The 18,801-nt window shown below is 40.8% G+C and overlaps 1 protein-coding gene across 1 annotated transcript in view; it reads left to right on the forward strand.

Annotated features, from left to right (window-relative positions):
- The first annotated feature begins 1,257 nt into the window (after positions 1–1,257).
- Positions 1,258–18,801, forward strand: part of PAPLN (papilin, proteoglycan like sulfated glycoprotein) — a 53,070-nt gene continuing 35,526 nt past the window's right edge. Inside the window, exons 1-2 of the mRNA XM_027748961.2 lie at positions 1,258–1,592; positions 13,764–13,826. Coding sequence (XP_027604762.2) covers positions 1,584–1,592; positions 13,764–13,826 — 72 coding nt within the window. The 5' untranslated portion in view covers positions 1,258–1,583. The remainder of the gene's footprint in view (positions 1,593–13,763; positions 13,827–18,801) is intronic.

The raw sequence follows: 18,801 nt of genomic DNA on the forward strand, positions 1-18,801 counted from the left end.
ATCCTTGTTTATTGTGGCAGATTTAGCTTTGCCACAGGATTGCTTTTGCTTGTGGAAAAGATGTGACTTTTATTTGAACTCTGTCCCCTATGGGATGTGTAACAGCGGGATTTGTACCTTTTGCAGCTAGCTTCCAGACAGGGATTGAACAGCAGGGATGAAAGAGCTGTAGCCCTGGAATAAAATTGCTTCTGTGTCACCTGATATGAGGCTGTTAGAAACTTTCTTTTCCATTTGGAACTGTGCGCATCTAGGCTTGTCAACAGTTGCCAAGGATATTGTCTCTTTTTATCATCTAAAGCAGTAGGGTGGCCAAGAAGACAGTAGTGATGTCAGTTCTGGAAATTTCATTGCACATTAATATCTTCCTTGGAAGACCCAACGTGTGGAGTTACCTGAAGGTAGAAGCTTCATCTTTCCTTTTGAAAGCAAGGTTCTGTTTCTCATGGTTACAAATGAACTACTGATGAAAAAAAACTCTAAAACTGAAAGGCAAATATGAAAGATCAACCCAAACTTAAGACTTTAAAGCTATTCTCATAATCTTGGAGACCTCAGTCAAAATATTAAATAGGGTTGAAATGCTGGTAGCTATTGTAATTGCTGGACCAGAATCTATTTTTCTAGATCTGTGGTCTCTGTATTTCATTATTTATTTGGTTTGTACTAAGCAGAGGACAAAATCAAGGGGGGGGGGACAGAATTATCTCTTGCAAAATAAAACAACAGCAACACCTAAGTTGTTATGCAATGATTTCTCCAGTACCCTCATGGTTAATAACACAAGTTTTATCTTGTAATGCGTCCAACTAGATTCCTTTTCATTTAGCAGTTTTTATCTTCTTAAATTGTTCCTTCACGGGAGTTTTCAGAGAGTTTCTGAATTGCATGGCATTTGTTAGAGGAAAAAATAGAGAAACCTGTGCTGCTATCATCTTTGTTTAAATTCCGATCCATATCTAAAGTGCTGCTATTTTCAGACCTTAGGAATCTGCTTGACTTTGCCTACACACAAATCTAGCTGTGAATTGTATTTAAGTTCAAACTTTCTTTTGTCAAAAGCATATCTGTGAACTGTGATTCAGGCCACAATTTTAAAGTAAATATGAAGGTAATTTTTTTTTTTGCAGAGTTAGGAACTTACTGAAAAAGAATACCAAATGGATCCATGGATAGCTGTCTCTCTTTTGATATGCTGCCTACAGCTAAAATGAAACTAGTTTACAAAGTGCTCCGCCCCTTGAACAACTTTAGGCACAGTTTAGAGATCATTTGCGTGCTCACACACAGACTACAGAAGCTAGAAACAATTCCAAAGCAGGCGTGCCTGTGTGCATGCTTACAACTCTGGCCTTCCAAAGCAAAAGTGAAAACTCTTGTGAAGAAACTGAGAGGCTGAACGGGTTAAATGAAATACAACTCTCCTTTTCCTGTGCAGTAAGGATTAGTAACCAAACAGAAGCTGAAGAGAAGAGTACTGAAGTGCCACTGTTTGAACAAGAACTATAGGAAACTGGTTTTTGAAGCTTGGCTGCAGAGTGGTGCACGTATCTCCAATTTTTGTGCTCACCTTTCACAGGCACATGCAGAAGGTAAGAGTTGACTCTGTGTTCTGGGCTCTTTCCTGATCCCTCTACCTGGATATCTGTTCTCTATTAGTCTTTTCAGTGCTGTTTGTGCTCTTTAAACTATTTTTCATTTCCCACCATTTTTTTTCCTTTCAGTTAAAAGTGTACAGGGGAGAGGAGAGACCAGAGTCCTTATGACTGCAAAATTTTATTTCCCAGAAGGGAGGGAAGAAGATACTCTATGTATTTGGTGAACATGAATCCCTTTCACACACAGTTAATTACACTGAGACTTAATATAATCAAACCTGCTGTTCCTGATGTTGTGACTGGGTGGAGCAGGGAGGTGGAAGGGGAAGGCACCCGTTTGATAGGATGCTGGACGAGCCCACTGGCATCAGACATATACATGCTCTGTTAAAAAGGATGCAGAATGCAAGACAAATGTAGCAGGGGTATTGACTGGAGAAATGTAATTTTTGCACGTAGGAATAAAAGCCTGCCTAAGGTTCTAAGACTCTTGTACCCCCTCACTATTGCCCCTGGAGTCTCAGCTGCTTCTGTTCATGTGCCAGCAGGTGCTGAGGGGAGGGAGTGTCTCCGGATCAGTCTGGTGTTGCTTTCAGCCACGTGAGACAGGATCTGTGTGGGAGGCCCAGCCAAACAATGCTGTCAGAGCCAACAGATCTGTTTGTGGAAGGGAGATTTTCCGGACTAGATCTTCCATCCCTGAGAAAGTCTGATGTGTGAGGCCTGTCCTGGTATGGATGTGGTAATGGGCTGGTAGCAATGTGGAATGGCAGTAGATTTACCTGTTGTGCTGATGTTCCTTGCGGGTGGTCAGAGGAGCAGTTAATTTAAAACGGAGTTTCAAAGCTTTGATGAAGGTAGTGTTGGCTTTGAATGAAGTCCCTAGGACTAGGAATAACTACTGTTAGTTCAGGAGCTTAGTGAGATGGTATGTTTCTTTAGGTCTGTCTGTAGAGACCTTAAAGAGGGTTTGTAAACACCTTTGCTTATTAATTTAGAAAGTGTCTTCACAACATTTGTTTGGTTTATCCCTTCTGCATCGTACTTATGAGGCCCTTCCAAAGCTTCTCTGTAACCTGGCTTGCAGCTTATATGTTTTTACCCTGGCTTCTTAGAGGTGTACCACACTCTTTAATCCTAGTCTCTATAGATAGAGCAGCCATGAAAAGCCATTCTTTCTGAGGTGCAGTGTGGGGATGAGCCAATGTGCTATACAGCCACGTGTGTATTGGACAACCTCATTCTGGACTTCCAGGACAAATGCTCTGCTGTTACAGGGAGCGAAGGGAGGTGTTTATGGTGGGGAACAAGGGCACATAAGATTACACGTCTTTTTTATGGCACTAACTTAAACTAATACTTGTTTGTGACAGTGAATGAAATTATTAATAAAATGAAAAAAATTAAAAAGAGCCAATTTGCTATCTCTGAAAGTTTTTCTCTTTTTTTCTGTTCAGAGTGAGATAATTGAGACTTCTTTTTCTGGCCTATTTTTAGGTTCTCGTATACTGTGAAGTGTCCTGACGCCTCACAGTGTTTTTTAAAATATTTCACTCCATGAATGTAAGTGCTTGATAGCATTGCAGAAGTGCTGGGGTTGGGATAGTTTCTTTGTAGCATTTGCATATTCCAAATCTGTTTACTAGTAAATAGTCCACTCTGAATGTAGCATTTGATACAAGATGTTCGATTAATGATTTTAGGTGATTTTTCAAGCAAAGATGTAGAGCTTTGTTTGCTGGTCTCTCTATGTATATACGTTAAAAAGAATATTAAGTATTAAACAAAATTGTCTCGATGTTAAGGGAAAGTAGCAACCACTATGATATAGAGAACTCAGAGAATGGATGATCTTAAACACTGCTGTTCAGTACATGTAGTAACTTCTGATGCAGATAATTTAGCTTTGGCTTTGGGATGGGCTCTCTTTCAGATCCAGCTACTTACCAGCTTGGTAAAAGAGAATGCTGGTAGATCTCACCTGATCTAATTGCTTCAGGGATTAATTGCCTCTGAAATTAGGCACCAAGACTCACTTGGAGTCTGTGGTAATGGCTGTGCCCTGACTTGCTAAAAGAGTTTAGGAAGCAGGAAAGGAGTTACGTTGCTGTAACTAGTTTTCTTGGTAGTACTTGAGTTTGAGTTAAAGGAACAAATTTTTATTCTATTTGTTCTGTTAAAATAGGAAACTTGGAGGAAAAAACCCTCTGATCTTGGTTGTGGGTCCCTTCTTCTGAATGTAATGTAAAGAAGACAAAATACTGTTCTGTGCCTCAGAACAGGTAGGGCTTAGGCACCAGAAGACTTCCTCTTTGTTCAGGGAGGACTTTAACTGTTACTAAAACATTAAGCATTTTATTAGTTCATGTATGTACCTAATGATTAATAATATACAGAAAAAAAATAGCTCTTTTATAAGAGAATGGGAGCTGCTGTTTTGTATGAGAACAGCACCTAGAATACACAGGATGCAATTATAGTAGTCCTCACAATTAGTGTTATAGGTTCATCATTAGCTGAATGAAAGGGGAAGTGTTTTCCCAGTGACATATTGGTGCTCAGTAAAATCCGGAGGAAATAGATTGCTTTGCTCTTAGGTCTGTGGGAAGGATTATACAAAAGTGATGTAAATCTCTCAGTGCACCTAGCACAGCTGCTGAGCCTAGACAGTGAGAGAGGATTGCTCAGATTCAGTACAGTCATTTGCACTTATGCCCAAATATGATGGACTTGTCAAAAGAACTTATTTCTCTCAAAATTATACTCTGCTGGATACAGTTTCTGTCTCATCTTTTAGCACTCTTGGATCTGAACTGTGATTTGTTGTGGTCCAGTCCTGTCTTGGAGAATGAATAATAATGGTTGCTACATGTTTGAGAAGAGACTTTTATATTAAAATATTTGAGTGGGTTTCTACTCATATGCATAGTCTATGATCAAATCACTTGTTTAGGCTTCCTCACACAGGAAAGCTCACCTTCTTGGCATGCAGACATGACGTATAGAAAACAAGTGCCATCCACAGATTGTTTGTTTCTCTGCCTAGCCCTTAGAGCAGTAATTGGATTCTGGTTTCTGTGGGAGAAACCAGCTTCAGAGCAAAGAACCAATTTATTTTTAGATCAGACTGTTGTCATTTTGCTGTGATCACACCACTGAGCATGTGCTTCCTTTGAGAGCTCTCCAGGCAGTGCAGTGTGATCGCACCCTCCTAGGATCATTTTTTATGAAGTTAATTTTTAGTGACAGATGAAAGATGCTAGAGCCAGTGTTCTTGGAGGCAGCAGCCCTAATTCCACTAGCACACATTCTGCCTCCTAAGTTTGTTAGTCTAAAGTTCTGGTTTAGGTTGCGGGGTTTTTTTCATTTCTGTTTCTTTTAGTTCATCTCATGTTAGTCATCTCTCCCTTGCACAGTGATGTAAGCAAACCCACAGACTTCTCTGGGGAAATTCCTGCTTCATGCCAGTGAAGCTATGTCTGCATCACAGTAACAGTAAGAGTGATTCCTTAGGGAAGAGATGTACCTGTACAAGTGAGGTGTGTTTGACATGTTTACGTACACACACACACACACACACACACACACACACACACATATATATATAAAACTGAGTTAACTTTAAAAAAGTAACTTAGGTTCCAGAAATGTAGAGGCAGCAGCAATCAAAACCCACATGAGGTTCAGGGTAAATACTCTCATATTTTCCTGTCTATTATTAGTCCCCAGGCAAATTTATTTAAATTATTATACAGGTGTTCCCTATGTATATATACTACAAGCATACTGTTGAATGTAGCACTAATATCCTCTCAGTGAACAGATGTAGATCTTGCAAAGAGAGGCAGAAAAAATTTGCATTGTTTTAAAATCTCATCTTGAGGTAACACTTGTTTTTTAACCCATTGCATAGCACAGAAGTAGCCTTATTTATATTAGGATAGAATGAAGTTAAATAAAATTTGAAGCAATTTTCTAGCATTAAAATCCTTTTTTTTCCCTAAAGAGTACTTCAAAATTTGAACTGTAAGGCATTAGTCTCAGCTGGCTAACATGCTTCCCAGGTGTTAGAGAGTGAAGTCCCTCCCACTGTAAGTGAAGAGCAGATTTGATACCTACCTGATGAAACTAAATAGGCACAAGTCTGTGGGGCCTGAGCAGATGCATCCCAGGCTGATGTGGTTGCCAAGCCACTCTCCATGATACTTGAAAAGTCATGGCAGTTAGGCAAACTCCTCAGTTATTTGAAAAAGGGAAACATTGCTCCTATTTCTAAAAAGAGGATGCAGGAAGACCCAGAAAACTGAAGGCTTGTGAGCCTCCCCTCTGTGCCTCGGAAGATCATGGAAGCAATGTTAAGATGCATACAAGAAAAGGAGATGATCCAAGACAGGCCAGCATGGCTTCACTAAGGCAAATCATATCTGACCAGTCTGGTGCCCTTCTGTGATGGAGTGACTGCAGCAGTTGACAAGGGAAGACCAACCAACATCATCTACATAGAATTCTGTAAGGCTTTTGACACAGTCCCACACAACACCCTTATCTCCAAATTGGAGAGAGGTGGATTTGAAGGGTGGACTTGAAGGGTGGACTATTCTGTGAATAAGGCATTGGATGGTGGATGCAGCCATAGAGCTGTGGTCAATGGCTCTATGTCCAAGTGGAAGCTGGGGACAAGTGGTCCTCAAAGCTCTGTCTTGGGACCGGTGCTCTTTAGTATCTTTATCAATGGCATAGACAGTGAGATCAAGTGCACCCTCAGCAAGTTTGCAGGTGACACAAAGCTGAGCAGTGCAGTTGACACAATAGGACAGAATATCATCCAGAAGGGCCTGGACAGGCTTGAGAAGTGGGCCCATGGAAAGTTCACCATGTCCAGGTGTAAGGTCCTGCACCTGGGTTGGGGCAATCCCAGACCTGAGCACAGACTCAGGTGGATGCATTGGGAGCAGCCCTGCAGAGAAGGACTGGGGGGTTCTTGTGGATGAAGAGCTGGACATGAACCAGCAATGTGTGCTTGCAGCCCAGAAGACCAACTGCATCCTGGGCTGCATCAAAAGCAGTGTGGCCAGCAGGTTGCAGGATGGGTGTCTCTCCCTCTGCTCTGCCCTTGTGAGACCCCACTTAGAGTGCTGCGTATAGGTCTGGGGTTCTCAGCATAAGAAATGTATGTGGACCTGCTGGAACAAGTCCAGAGGAAGGCCTCAAAGATGATCAGAGGGCTGGAGCACATCTGCTATGAAGACAGGCTGAGAGAGCTGAGGTTGTTCAGTCTGAGAAGAGAAGACTGTGAGGAGACCTCATTGCTGCCTGCTGGTATTTAAAGGGGCCTTAGAAAAAAAATGGAGAGTGACTTTTTGTATGGGTGGGTGCTGATAAGACAAGGGACAATGGTTCTAGAGTAAAAGAGGGGAGATTTAGATTAGATATTAGGAGGAGATTCTTTACTCAGAAAGTGGTGAGGCACTGGAACAGGTTGCCCAGAGAAGTTGTGAATGCCCCATTCCTGGAGGTGTTCAAGGCCAAGTTAGACGGGGCTTTGAACAACCTGGTCTAGCAGAAGCTGTCCCTGCCCATAGCAGGAAGGTTGAACTAGATGATCTTTAAGGCCCTTTCCAACCCAATCCATTCTATGATTTAAAAACAGCAGCAGTGCTCAGTGTCAGGTGATATTTCTGGTCAGGCTAAATATCTCATAGAAATGAAGCTTAAGCTGTGACAAGACAGTAGTAGATGTAAAAGACTGTTAGCCATTCCTCTTCAATTATGCTAGTATTTGGGAGACTATATCCTTTTCATATATTTTCCATAGGCAGTGTGTGGCTTCTTGTTGCAATGTCTAAATTAGTCTGTGTGTGTTTGTCATTATCCCTACATGCTCCCAGATTTAATTAACAGCTAAGCACTGTGAGACTACCAAAATAGAAGGCGGAATCCTATCTTTACTCCTTATAATAAATCTCTTGCTGCAAACCTAATAGTGGGAGGCTAGTTGCATAAAATTGACTCTCAGCTGATATTAATAGGTAGACAGAAAATTGCCGTCATGAAATACTGTATTAGCTCCTGTAAAGAGCTGGCATAGTGAACAGATTTACTTGGAAGATGCTGCTTCACTGACTTAAGCCTTAGGTACTTCATTGTAGATTTTGGAGAGTGGGGGAAAAAGTAGGTCTGCTTCTTCCACACTCACTAATAGGGTATTGTGTGAGGCCTTACTAGAACCTCTGTGTGTCGATCTTCCTCTTGAGCCTGATGATTTTTCAACTACTGTTCTGTGTGATTTCAGTATTCAGATTAAAACTCTATGTCAGAGGCTGCTATAGCTTCCCCAGGTGTTGCTGACCTTGACATTGCTGTAGAAGTCCTCTGTAAAAACACTGTCAGTCTGTGTCAGCCACATGAAGCAATGGCCTGGTGCAGATTCATGTGCCTGTTAGGAATCAGGCTGAAGGCTTAGTTGAAAGGCTATTGATAGAGCAGGCTAGAAGATTCTTCTATGTTACTACTACTCACTTCTCCAGCTGCTGTGCTTGTTAGTAAGTTTTTGTAATTTTTTTTTTCATTTAACAAGGTGAATTTTAAAGTTATTCCAGCTGAAAATTTATCTTTCATAATATGCATAACACAGCTGAAAGTATATCTCAGTGGGATTGCTTTCTTGATGAGGATTCTTCAATTCCTAGCATGTATTTAGAATGAATTACTAAATCTGGGTACCAATGGTAAAAGATATGGCTGTAAAATTTTTACTCGGACAACTTGTGTTGTTTTATTTTGGTTTTGTCTCCATTTCCAATAAGCCCTTTGAAACAGTCTTTATTTAAACTCATTTATAAACATTTATCCCTTGCTTTGTTTACAAACAGCTCTTTATGACTGTGGCTCATCACATGGTCAAGGCAAAGGAAATTCAGCATCCTCCTGCTTTAATGGGCACATGCACATTAATTGATTTATCTGCCCTAAGCCAAAGGACACCAGGCCCAGGATTTTCTTTGGGACTTTTTTTAAAAAAGGATGGCTTACTGTAGTTGGGGAAGAAAACAGGTGTATTAAGAAGTGTCTTGAATGTGATATCCTCTGCCTAAAGTGATGATTGGTATCCTGGTTCCTCTGGGCTGTGTGATGTGGTCCTCATGCTCTCCCAACTCAGCACTCAGCTTAAGTAAATGGAAGTTTTTCTCTATCCTTCATCCCTGCTCTGTGGAACCCCTTTCTCTCCCCACCTTCATCTTACCTTCTTGCAGTATGTGTTTATTTTCCCTTTTCTAATTCTTCCAGCAAAAACTTAAAGGTCCTTCTCAGTTGTCAAGCAAACAAAAGCAAGCTGGAACCAAGATATCCTGGAAGATTTTTAGAGCAAAGCAAAAATCATAATGTCTTCAGGAAATGTAGTGAGTCTGAAAGCTCAAATACTTTGCTCTGAGTCAATGACTAAAAAAATTCATGTCAGTGAATAATTGGGCAACATATCATCCTTTCTGACTTCCCACCACTGTCAACCAAACCTCTAAACATAAAACATCAAAATGAGATCTCGTGTGTTAAAGGGGAGTGGAGGAAAGGTGAGAGAATTCTGAAAAGGTGTGAGTAGTGGGATCACTGGGGCAACTTCTGCTTTAGTGCTGGATGTGCTATACTCGATATTGCAACAGGCAAAGATTTATTGCTGCAGTGTTCAATCTGTACCTCACAAGCCATGCAAAGACAGCTTTTGTGTCAGGGCTACCTCAGATGGGAATAATAGATCCATGTTGGGTAATTCAAATCCCCATCTGGGAGATAAAATGAGCTATAAATACCTGCCAAAGTCAGTAATACTGGACGGCTTTGCCACTTACCTGCATGTCCAGATAAGTCTTGTCTAGGGAACCCTGAAGGGGTCTTTTTACCTTCTGCCTATGAACCACTCCTAGAGCAGTCCCTGGCCCACATATGTGATATGTATCTTTGGCCAAAGATGATTTAGAAATGTGGCTCACCAGCCAAAGAAGACTGGTCTGTCTTATGTGCTAAACAGAGAAGAACCGTGTAACACCGACTATCCAATTATTTTCAAAAAGAATAGAGAAAAACTGATAAATCTGTGAGCAGTGGAACTTGTGAAACCTATTTTATTCTGACTTTATGATCTGATTCTGTAGTGCCCAAACAGCTTAGGTTCTTGTTTATGCAAGGCTGAATTATTCATAACATTTCTTTCGAGTCTGAATTTCCTTCCTATTGAAAAGAAAAGGTTGTCATCTAAATGGATTAAAAGTCCAACACTTCTCTTCATCCTGGCCTAGTATCTTTTCCCTCAAAATGTAATTTTATTGCTTTTGAGACCCTGAAATTTAGCTAGGTGATTAAATGTTATTTTTACATATATATACAGGCAAAATAGGTCTTGTTTCCCTAGGAACATGGATGTTAAGAGGTCATTTGGAAAAGTGGCCAACTTTAAGTAAGCAATCTTATTTGTGTATTGGAAGGCGGGATTTACACACATAAAGTAAATATAGGAGTCATTAAAACTGTCCTTGATTCTGAAACGTACTCCTGGTCTTAATGAAGATTTGATTGATCTTGCTAAGCCTGCCTGGGCCTGGATAAGAGTTTCTAACTAAATAAAATAGTTTTACAGCAGTTCACTGCTGGCTCCACTGTAGAGAAGTCTCCAAGTCTGCCTATCTGTCTTTTCTAGAATTTCTATTTAAGGCAAAAGATTCTTTCCTAAGTGGGTTCAGTGTTAAGCCCTGAAATAAGGGTACTTACTTACCCCAGTTTCCAGTTGTAGTGGAGTTCTTGTGTTCTGTCCAGAGTTACAAAATTGCAGTCATCTCCTCCATAGCCCTCTCACCCACCTGTTTTGGAATAGAAGTAAGGTTCCCGAGCTGTTAAAATTAGATTTAAGTTTGAACTTCCCCAGTGTTTGGAGGAGCTTGGGTCAGCATCTCTTAAAGAAAACAGTCCAGAGCTGAACTACAAAGCAGATTCCTTTTGACCAAGCTTACAGATGGCTGGGACTAGTCACCACTTCAACCTTTTTATTCATCTAACCTGAGCAGTTAATGCCAGATTGTGGTTAGATAGACAATTTGAATCTTTTCTGGTGTATGGGGCAGAGCTTTCAGCTGCATACACATCTAGTTCTGGTTGAAGATTCTGGTGGTTCCTTACTTGTTGTGAACTTATTCTTGTCTCGTAAATCCTCTCCCTGAGATAACTTCATATTTTAGTACTATGGCAGGAATCCCTCTGTGAGCTTTTCAGCAGCTGTTCCATATCTTACACATAGAGTCACCATTTCCCTTCAGGCCCTGCTGCTGTTTCTGGGTGGAGGAGGGGTGGAGATGCTGTTCTAACACACAGCGAGAAAAGGGAGCTGGGAAGGGTTGAAGAAAATTGGAGAAGGGCAGGAGGCACAGGGAACAGCAGCTGCTGTTGTTACAAGTGAAAGCACTGCAAGACACTGTCATTTTCATTCCTTCCCCTGCGTACTCAGCCTTCAGTGAGAAGAATGGCAAACAATCAGAATAAACATATGCTGCTGTACCCCAGGTTTTACAAGGAGTTAGAGCCATTAAATCCAGAAACAGAACTTGAGGGTTTTTTTAAGCTTTTGGACAGATTCCCCAGTTCCATCTGTTGTGGTTGAAACTAAGGTGAAAGGGATAAATGCTGAATTCTATATCTGAGGAAGCTTTTAAAATAACAAGTTTATTGAAGCTCACATAATCAAATACAAGATTTGTTTTGCAATGAGAGATTTAATAGGATACAGACAGCCCTGTTCTTCCTTCTGACAATCCTTCCTGGAATCTGTTGACTAATTTATTAGGGCTGGATGGTCTAAACTTTTTAATGCCAAATTTGAGACATATGATAGCAATTACCATACAAGTGCAATGACACAAAAATACAAGCAAGCACCAGGGCTGTAACCTCTTGCTGCTTTGATGCCTGGGATTGCCCCATACATTGGGTTCTGACTCTAGTTGTCTCCTCAGAGACTCTTTTTATCCTATCTGACTAAAATCATCCAAAATACTAATTGCTGGGGGAATGGGAACACTGGTGAGCCACTCCTCTAGCCTCTGCTCCAGGAGCCTCATGTGGTTTGGTCCCAGCTTCCTGTCTGCTTCTTGGCTCAGATGTTAGAAAGGGCTGAGTGGGCAGTCCATTAGCAGCAGAACAAGCATTTGATTTTCAAGGCCATCTCCAAAAACCCAGAGTGGTGCCTGGAATGGAATATATGAGAGAGGAATGATGGAGAAGAGATTTTTTTTTCCACTGAGTAGTAGGAAGAGGAGGTGATCTCAAATACTTACCTCTGATACCAAGATGATTCAAGGAAGAGGCTGCTTTCACAGTGACCTTTGCTAGTGGTGTGAACTACTTCAGGACAGCTTTAGTGTTTGTGTGCATGGAACTTGTAGTAAAAGGGTCTCCTCTTGCCTGTCCTTCCACTGGGAAAAGATTTGCAGTTGGATAGGGTTTTGACAAAGGTCTAGCCTATGTTTTGGTTGTACACAAGTACACAGAGAGTGTACTTGACCTCTTGTGGAGGTATCTCTGGGTTATTTCTTCCTTGATCTGAACGGGAAGAGTAGTAGTAGCATGTGTGGGTAATAGGGTGTACATAGACTTCCCTCAGTTTCTTAAGAATGACTAATACAAAATTAATGAAAGTCTATTCATATGAAAAGCTCCTATAGCTCCATTTTCTTATGAATCTTATGTTTGGCATGCAGTAGTTAGGGAGAGACGCTTGTTTTTCCAGTTACATTTTCCCTGTTCATGGCTATTTTGCACACAGAATTTGGTGCAACTGGATTTTTCAGAAGTTAGTAGCTTTTACAGATGAAAGGGAAAAACTTTTAAGAACATGCTTTTTTATCCCCAGAACAGGTAATGTTGGAAATGTCAAAATCCATGATATATATGAACTTGGAGAGTTGTAATGAACTGTGATTCAGTGAGACCTAGGATTAGGAGAAAAATGGTTGCCCATGACAAAATAACGTGAAATGCGCGAATACTAGATCAAGTAGGTTTCATTTTGAGTATTTCTTGGTTCTGATTTGATATTCTCATGCAACAGTGATTTTATATAAATGTTATCACTGTTAATAGTGATGCATGTTCTGTATTTTAGCTGGATTTAATAGGCTAGGCTAAAGGAGCTATATGTGAAGTTTTAATATTAAAACAGATGTTGTTACAAGGACTGATGAGATAAGCATTTCTTCCTTGATTCTTTCATGCATAGAGAAAGGAAAATTTATCCTTCTGTCCTTTTACCTTTCCTTTCCCAAGTTAGAAAGAAGCCCAAACTAGATAAAACTATACTACGAATATCAAGTCTGTCTCCTTTTTTTTTCTGGGATTAATCAACTTGTCATGAGGTCATGAGAAAATGATCATGAGAAAGTCGGTCTCTAGTGGCTGAAGTGTCCATGGTCACAGCTGTGAATGCTGGTGAGTGGTGGTTGTTGTGGGCTGCAACTCAAAAGAGGAAGGATTAAATAGCAACAGGCAATGTACCAATGAGGTATTGTGGTCACAAACATGCATAATGCCCCAAATTTAGGAACTGTTGTATGCTGCCATACCAATCTGTGTGACCTGATCTCCCTTCTAGCTCTGCAGAAGGGATATAACTACTCATTGTTGAATGTAGCTATAGCTGTCCGTGATGAACTGTAGGATTTTAAACAAGTGAGACCACACAAAGACAGACACGAAGCTTCACCAGTCCGTGCAAGATGACTACAGGGTACAGAAATGTTAACTGTGGAATTTCTTACCTTGGGTTGGTGGAAGTCATTGCAATCTTCAAGTATTTTATCATGTGTATATGTAAATGGGTGGGATGGCAGACATGCAACAGCATGCACCTTCCACTGTGCCTGGGGATGATGTTCTCATAATATCAGAGGAAAGTTCAGGGAAATATTTACACTCAGTAATTACATTCCGGCTTTCTGTACAGGGTCATTTCAGTCTTTGCAGTTGCCTTCATCTATCCAGGGAGTGTAGTGATAAAACTGCTTTTCTTCTCTCACCTTCATTTTAGTTCCTCCTCCGTTTTTAGTGTGTGGTATTGTAGTTCTTCCACCAAACAAGCAGCAAAGAAGCAAGCAATTCTGATCAGTAATCTTTCTGTTCCCACAGGCGGAGATGAAGAACTTGTTCCTCCTGCTCATGCTAACAGTAGTGCCACCTTCTGTATTTTCAGTAAGTAAATGCTTTTCTATGCACTGTCACAAGATATGAAAGATACTTCTCTTAAGAACTGTCAGCATTTGTAACTCAAGTGTTTCGTAGAAAGTATTTTCTGAAAGAGCCAATGGGTTTAAGTCCTCAGTCCTGCTGTGGTACATCATAAAAAATCTAACGTGGCGATTAAATAACAGAATTCTGGTAGTCCGTTTGGCTCTAGGGATGTTATCTGCAAAGCAGTAATTGCTGTCTCCTGCTTCAAAGCTAGAAAGAATTGTCACTTGAAGTAAAGAGAATGAATTTTTGGTTAGCTCATTTACTCTTTTCTTTGATCTTAGAATTCTCAGCCATGTGATTTAGCTTTACTGGGAGAGGTAATATTTATGTTATGCCAATTTGATATTATCAGAAAAAGAATACAGCTGTTAAGAACCGGGATCCCTCTTCCTTTCTGAGAGAGATGTAGGATCTTTCTGAGAACAGTTTCTCTGAGTTTAAGTCCAACTTTATTAGTGAGTTGGACATCGAAGGTAAAAGATGGCCTGCTGAGTAGAGTGGAAGTGTTAGCAAAGCAAGAAGTTATATGTTTGTTAGGTGTAAAGGAGCAGAGATGGGAGGGGGAAAAAAAAGATGCAATTATCACCTGGAATAAGTGTTTTGCTTTCTAGGCCACCTTTGAAGATCAGGGATGAGAGACCAGAAATCAGGCAGAGTTTGTTAGTTGTCATATGTTCTGTCTTACAGATGGAAATATGCTTAAATGAGCTCTTGCTATCTAAGATCTAGTAGAAGACCATACTGTATGTTTAAAGAACTAGTCTGGAATACGTTATATTCTGTTCATCTCTTCACCTGCTTATCTCCAACCTGGTGATTTTTGGGAAGGGGTATGACTGAAACACACTGCAACTGTGAAGGCTTACATTTCTCTGTAGCATTAGACTCTATCCCCTGCATGCCATCAGTAGCATTCTTGAAACCTTGCTGAATGAAGGGAGAAGGTTTTGCTTAGTCATCACTAAACTTCAGTTTCCTTGACATGCTGGATCTGTCCAAATCATGAGGAAAGAAGATCCATCAGCCATGAGGCACTCTGCTGTGGCAATTCTCCATTTTGTTTCTAGTAGGGAAGAGAGAAATGGCATTTGTTTGATATGGGCCATTCCTTACCAGATGCTAATGCAAGCAGGCTGAACCATAGCAAGAGATGGTCAGCTTGCGCAGGGTGGAGCTGGCAGGACTGATTGTAGCAATGGCAACTCAGTTCTGTGCTAGATCAAGCTAAGCACCCAAAGAGTAGTGGAGATGCCTGAACACCTGCAGCTGGGACAGCTCTGAAAAAGCAGAGCACTCATCTAACTGCTGCAGAAGAGGAGTGGTAGTTCTGCTGCTATAAATGCAAATGGTTAGAGAAAGGAAGGGAAGCAGAGGGTGAGTTTGAAAACTGAGGTAAGGAATACTGCATGGTGGGGACATAAGCTGGAGAATTGATTGCTCTTCTAGATCCCTCTCCACTCCTTTAGGACTTTACCTGAGGTGGCAGGGTTTTTTAAAAAAAACTTTAATCCATATTGCATAGCATTGAAAAGCTACCTTCCCTGTGCTGTTCTTTTGTAATTCCCAATGGCAGAAGTATAAGAGATTGTCAGTGATGTGGTGCATTTCTCCACACTGAAGGAGAAACAGTTCATTTAATTTATAGTAGCACATATCTAAGAAGTTGAGGCTCTACCTCTTTATTGGATATTAGATCCAGAGCAGCCTTGCAGCTAAGACAGCAGCAATTGTTTTGATTTTGGTGTCAAATGAGCTGCCAGTATAGCAGCACATTGGTAGAAAGGATCACCTTCAGCTATACAGTGAATTGTGTATACCTCAGGAAGAACAGGATGGTGGTGGTAGAACTAAAATCAGCATGTGGGGGTTTTATTCCAGAATTAATTGCTTGCCTCTTAGATCCCTTGTGTCTACCAACGCACACAGTGATTGCTTCTTGGACACCTTTTCTTTGACCCAGGTGCAGGAGAGAATGAACTTGCATGCAGAGAGACTCATAGTGCAAATGGGAGTACAGCTATAAATGTGTGAACTGCAGGCTTACACAAGAGTAGGGAAGTGGTTCTACAGATCTGCATGTGATTAAAGGGTATAGATTGATGCCTAGTGGTTTTCATCTGGTTTTGGAGGGGAGTAGCTGAACTTGTTTTTACTTTATTGTTAGGCTAGGGAAAGCAGCAAGCAGAATAAGGGCAGAAATGACATCTTCTCTCTGCTTGCAGTGAGTGTGGTGGTTTGTCTGCCAGACATGGCAGGCAGGGTTAAGCAGAAAGAGAGGGACTCCTGCTTGTCAAAGCCATTCGCTGCAGGAAATTTCCTGCCCAGTGCTCCATCCCTGGTGGGACCCACTGTACTTTTCAATCCTTCTTTCATGCTAGAATATGGAGAGAGGCTTGCCACACAGTACCTGTGGTGTGTGTTCCTTTTCACCAGGCTTTGAAGGATCTGGAAAGGGACGTCACCCATTACTTGTAGCTCCTTTATTGTTTGTGTTGAAGTAGCGCTAGAAACTACAGCTGGGTGAGCAGGAGGAATGTATGTATTGTATGCTTGGTGGTGCAAATTTTTGCATCTGGAAGTCCTTCTTTCCAGATGAGAAATATCATATCTGCCCAAACCATGGGACAAATTCAAAGGAAAGCTGCTTATCTGAGGAAGAGTTTTATTTCATCTTTTATGATCTTTAGGCATTAGCTGATCATTAGATCATGTCCAATACTTACATTTGCTCCTAGATTGTACTGCAGGTGTGCTTAAAGTGAAGGCTGGCCTGAGGCTTGGCTGACAGCATGTTCAGATACATTTCATCTGAACACCATTGTTTTCTATGGTTCTGCAGTTCTAGGTTAAAATGCTAGTTTTAATTTATTCTAAAGAAATTAGCATTGTTATTGTTTAAACAGTGTTAATGTATTGAATAAACTTCTAAATGCCTTAACCAGATTTGACAGAAAGGGCAGAAAGTGCACAAGGACCTCAAAGTTAAGGTAATACAGAAATAGTAAAAATTACTGTGAGGAGTGAGAAAGAGAAGGAGATTTTACTAGTATTCTTATGGAGTGAAAGGTAGAAAACATGCACAAGAATAATTGTACTGGGTAGGACCAGTTCATTTTTCTATATCTTGTTTCCAGCTATGTCACAAACACACATCTAGAAAAAACTATTAAAAGATTGGCAAGTACAATTTCTCCCAATACACTTCCAGTGTATGGACCCTTTGAGCTAGAGATGTCTCTATTTCTCTTCCCTGAATTTAGCCAACGTCTCTTAGAAGCCATGTAGACTTCTAGGAACACAGCATTTCTATCATAACACCAGGGTCCTGCTCTTGAGGGCTAAAGATCAATTCATATGTAATAATTTTATTTGTTAGGATAGGACTTGTGTTTTGTCATGTGCATCACTTAAGTTACCTACATGAAATCTCCACTGTCATTTTAGTGACAAGTCACTTATACTATAATGTCTTTCCATAATTCTTTGCAGTATGTCTCTGGTTCTCTGTTGTCCTTTATTACCCTGAATTACCCTTACCAGCTACCTTCACTACTTCTGCGGTTTTGGCATAATTGATAATAAACATATAACTAATAAAAAACTAAGTAATAAGTGTGTTGAGCAGTTCAGGTTCTTTATGGAATTCTGCTGCTAATGTCAATTCTTGCAGTAGATGGAGATTTCACTCCTGCCTTTGTCTGTGGGTGACCTGCTCATCATCCACTGCAGGACTGTCCTCTGGCTGCTTAACTTCCTTCAGAGCTTTAAGTGAAGGATTTTTTTTGAAATATGAGTGTATCTGACAGGTTACCCTTGTTGACATGTTCGTGAATCTCTCAAAAAACTGCAATAATCTTAGAAGGATTAGCCTTTAAAAAAGCCTTACTGGCTTTTTTTCCTGAAACATCCTGTATTTATGCAGGTGCCTGCGCATTCTGTTCTTTGTTATAATTTCTATTAATTTATCGGTTGACATCAGTTTTATAATATGTGAGTGTAGAGTTCCCCTGGGATCCTTTTGCAAACTGGTGCCAGATTTTGCACTTTCCAATAATCAGATGCTGAAGTGGTTTTAGCTGAGACAGTTGTCTGCTAGTATGCAACAGTTTATCCATTTCAACCTTGAGTTCCTGTTAGGCCCCTTGGATAAACGACTTGTGGTGACTTCATACTGTGTGTATTGTCCACTTTTCCAAATAAGTTTGGGGTCATAAAGTTTCCTCACAATCGTCCTCTTTGTAGAGTTTTCTAACTGTCCTCCATTTCTTCCACAAGGATTCCAAGAATTAGTTTGACTTCTCTGCAGTGGCATTATCATTTTAGAGAGTTCTTTAAATACTCTAGTCATCTCTAGGCCACCCAGAGTTTCTGGGAGTCTTTCCATTTCTGAAAAGTAACTAGCATCTGCTCTGCCCACTAACCAGCAAGCCAGCATAGTCCCATGGGGCAGCATGTACCTAGTTGTGCAGTGGGCGAGGCATACACCATATCCTGCCCAACTGACAGGAAATCAGTGGATGTGGAAGGAGCCAAGTGTATGGTAGGACAGACCAGAGAGAGGTAGCAGAGTGAGGGTTGTTGGAGAGGTGAACAAAGGGAACATGGAAGAGACCTGAGAATCATGAGGGGGTGGGTACAATCATGTAGGGACAATCTCAAGTGTTTTGAGGAAATGGAGGTGCTGGGGAACTGCTGGATTTTAGTCGATTTGACAGGATATGCTAACAAGCTGTGGCTAGCGTGGTAGAGAGGAATGAAAGGAGACATACACGAGTGTAAACCACAAGCCATTAAAGCTAATGGAGCCTGGATTTTTTCCTGTTTTTTGTAAAGCAGCATGTCTTAATGAGATACTCTCTTCTTCTGTACCATTTTGTATTTTGCTTCCTGCTGTCACCATCTTATTCACTTTCATTCCTGTTTTTCTAGTTTT

The sequence above is a fragment of the Pipra filicauda genome, unplaced genomic scaffold (assembly GCF_003945595.2).
Source record: "Pipra filicauda isolate LSUMZ 115617 unplaced genomic scaffold, ASM394559v2 scaffold6_size6359152_pilon, whole genome shotgun sequence".
Taxonomy (NCBI): domain Eukaryota; kingdom Metazoa; phylum Chordata; class Aves; order Passeriformes; family Pipridae; genus Pipra; species Pipra filicauda.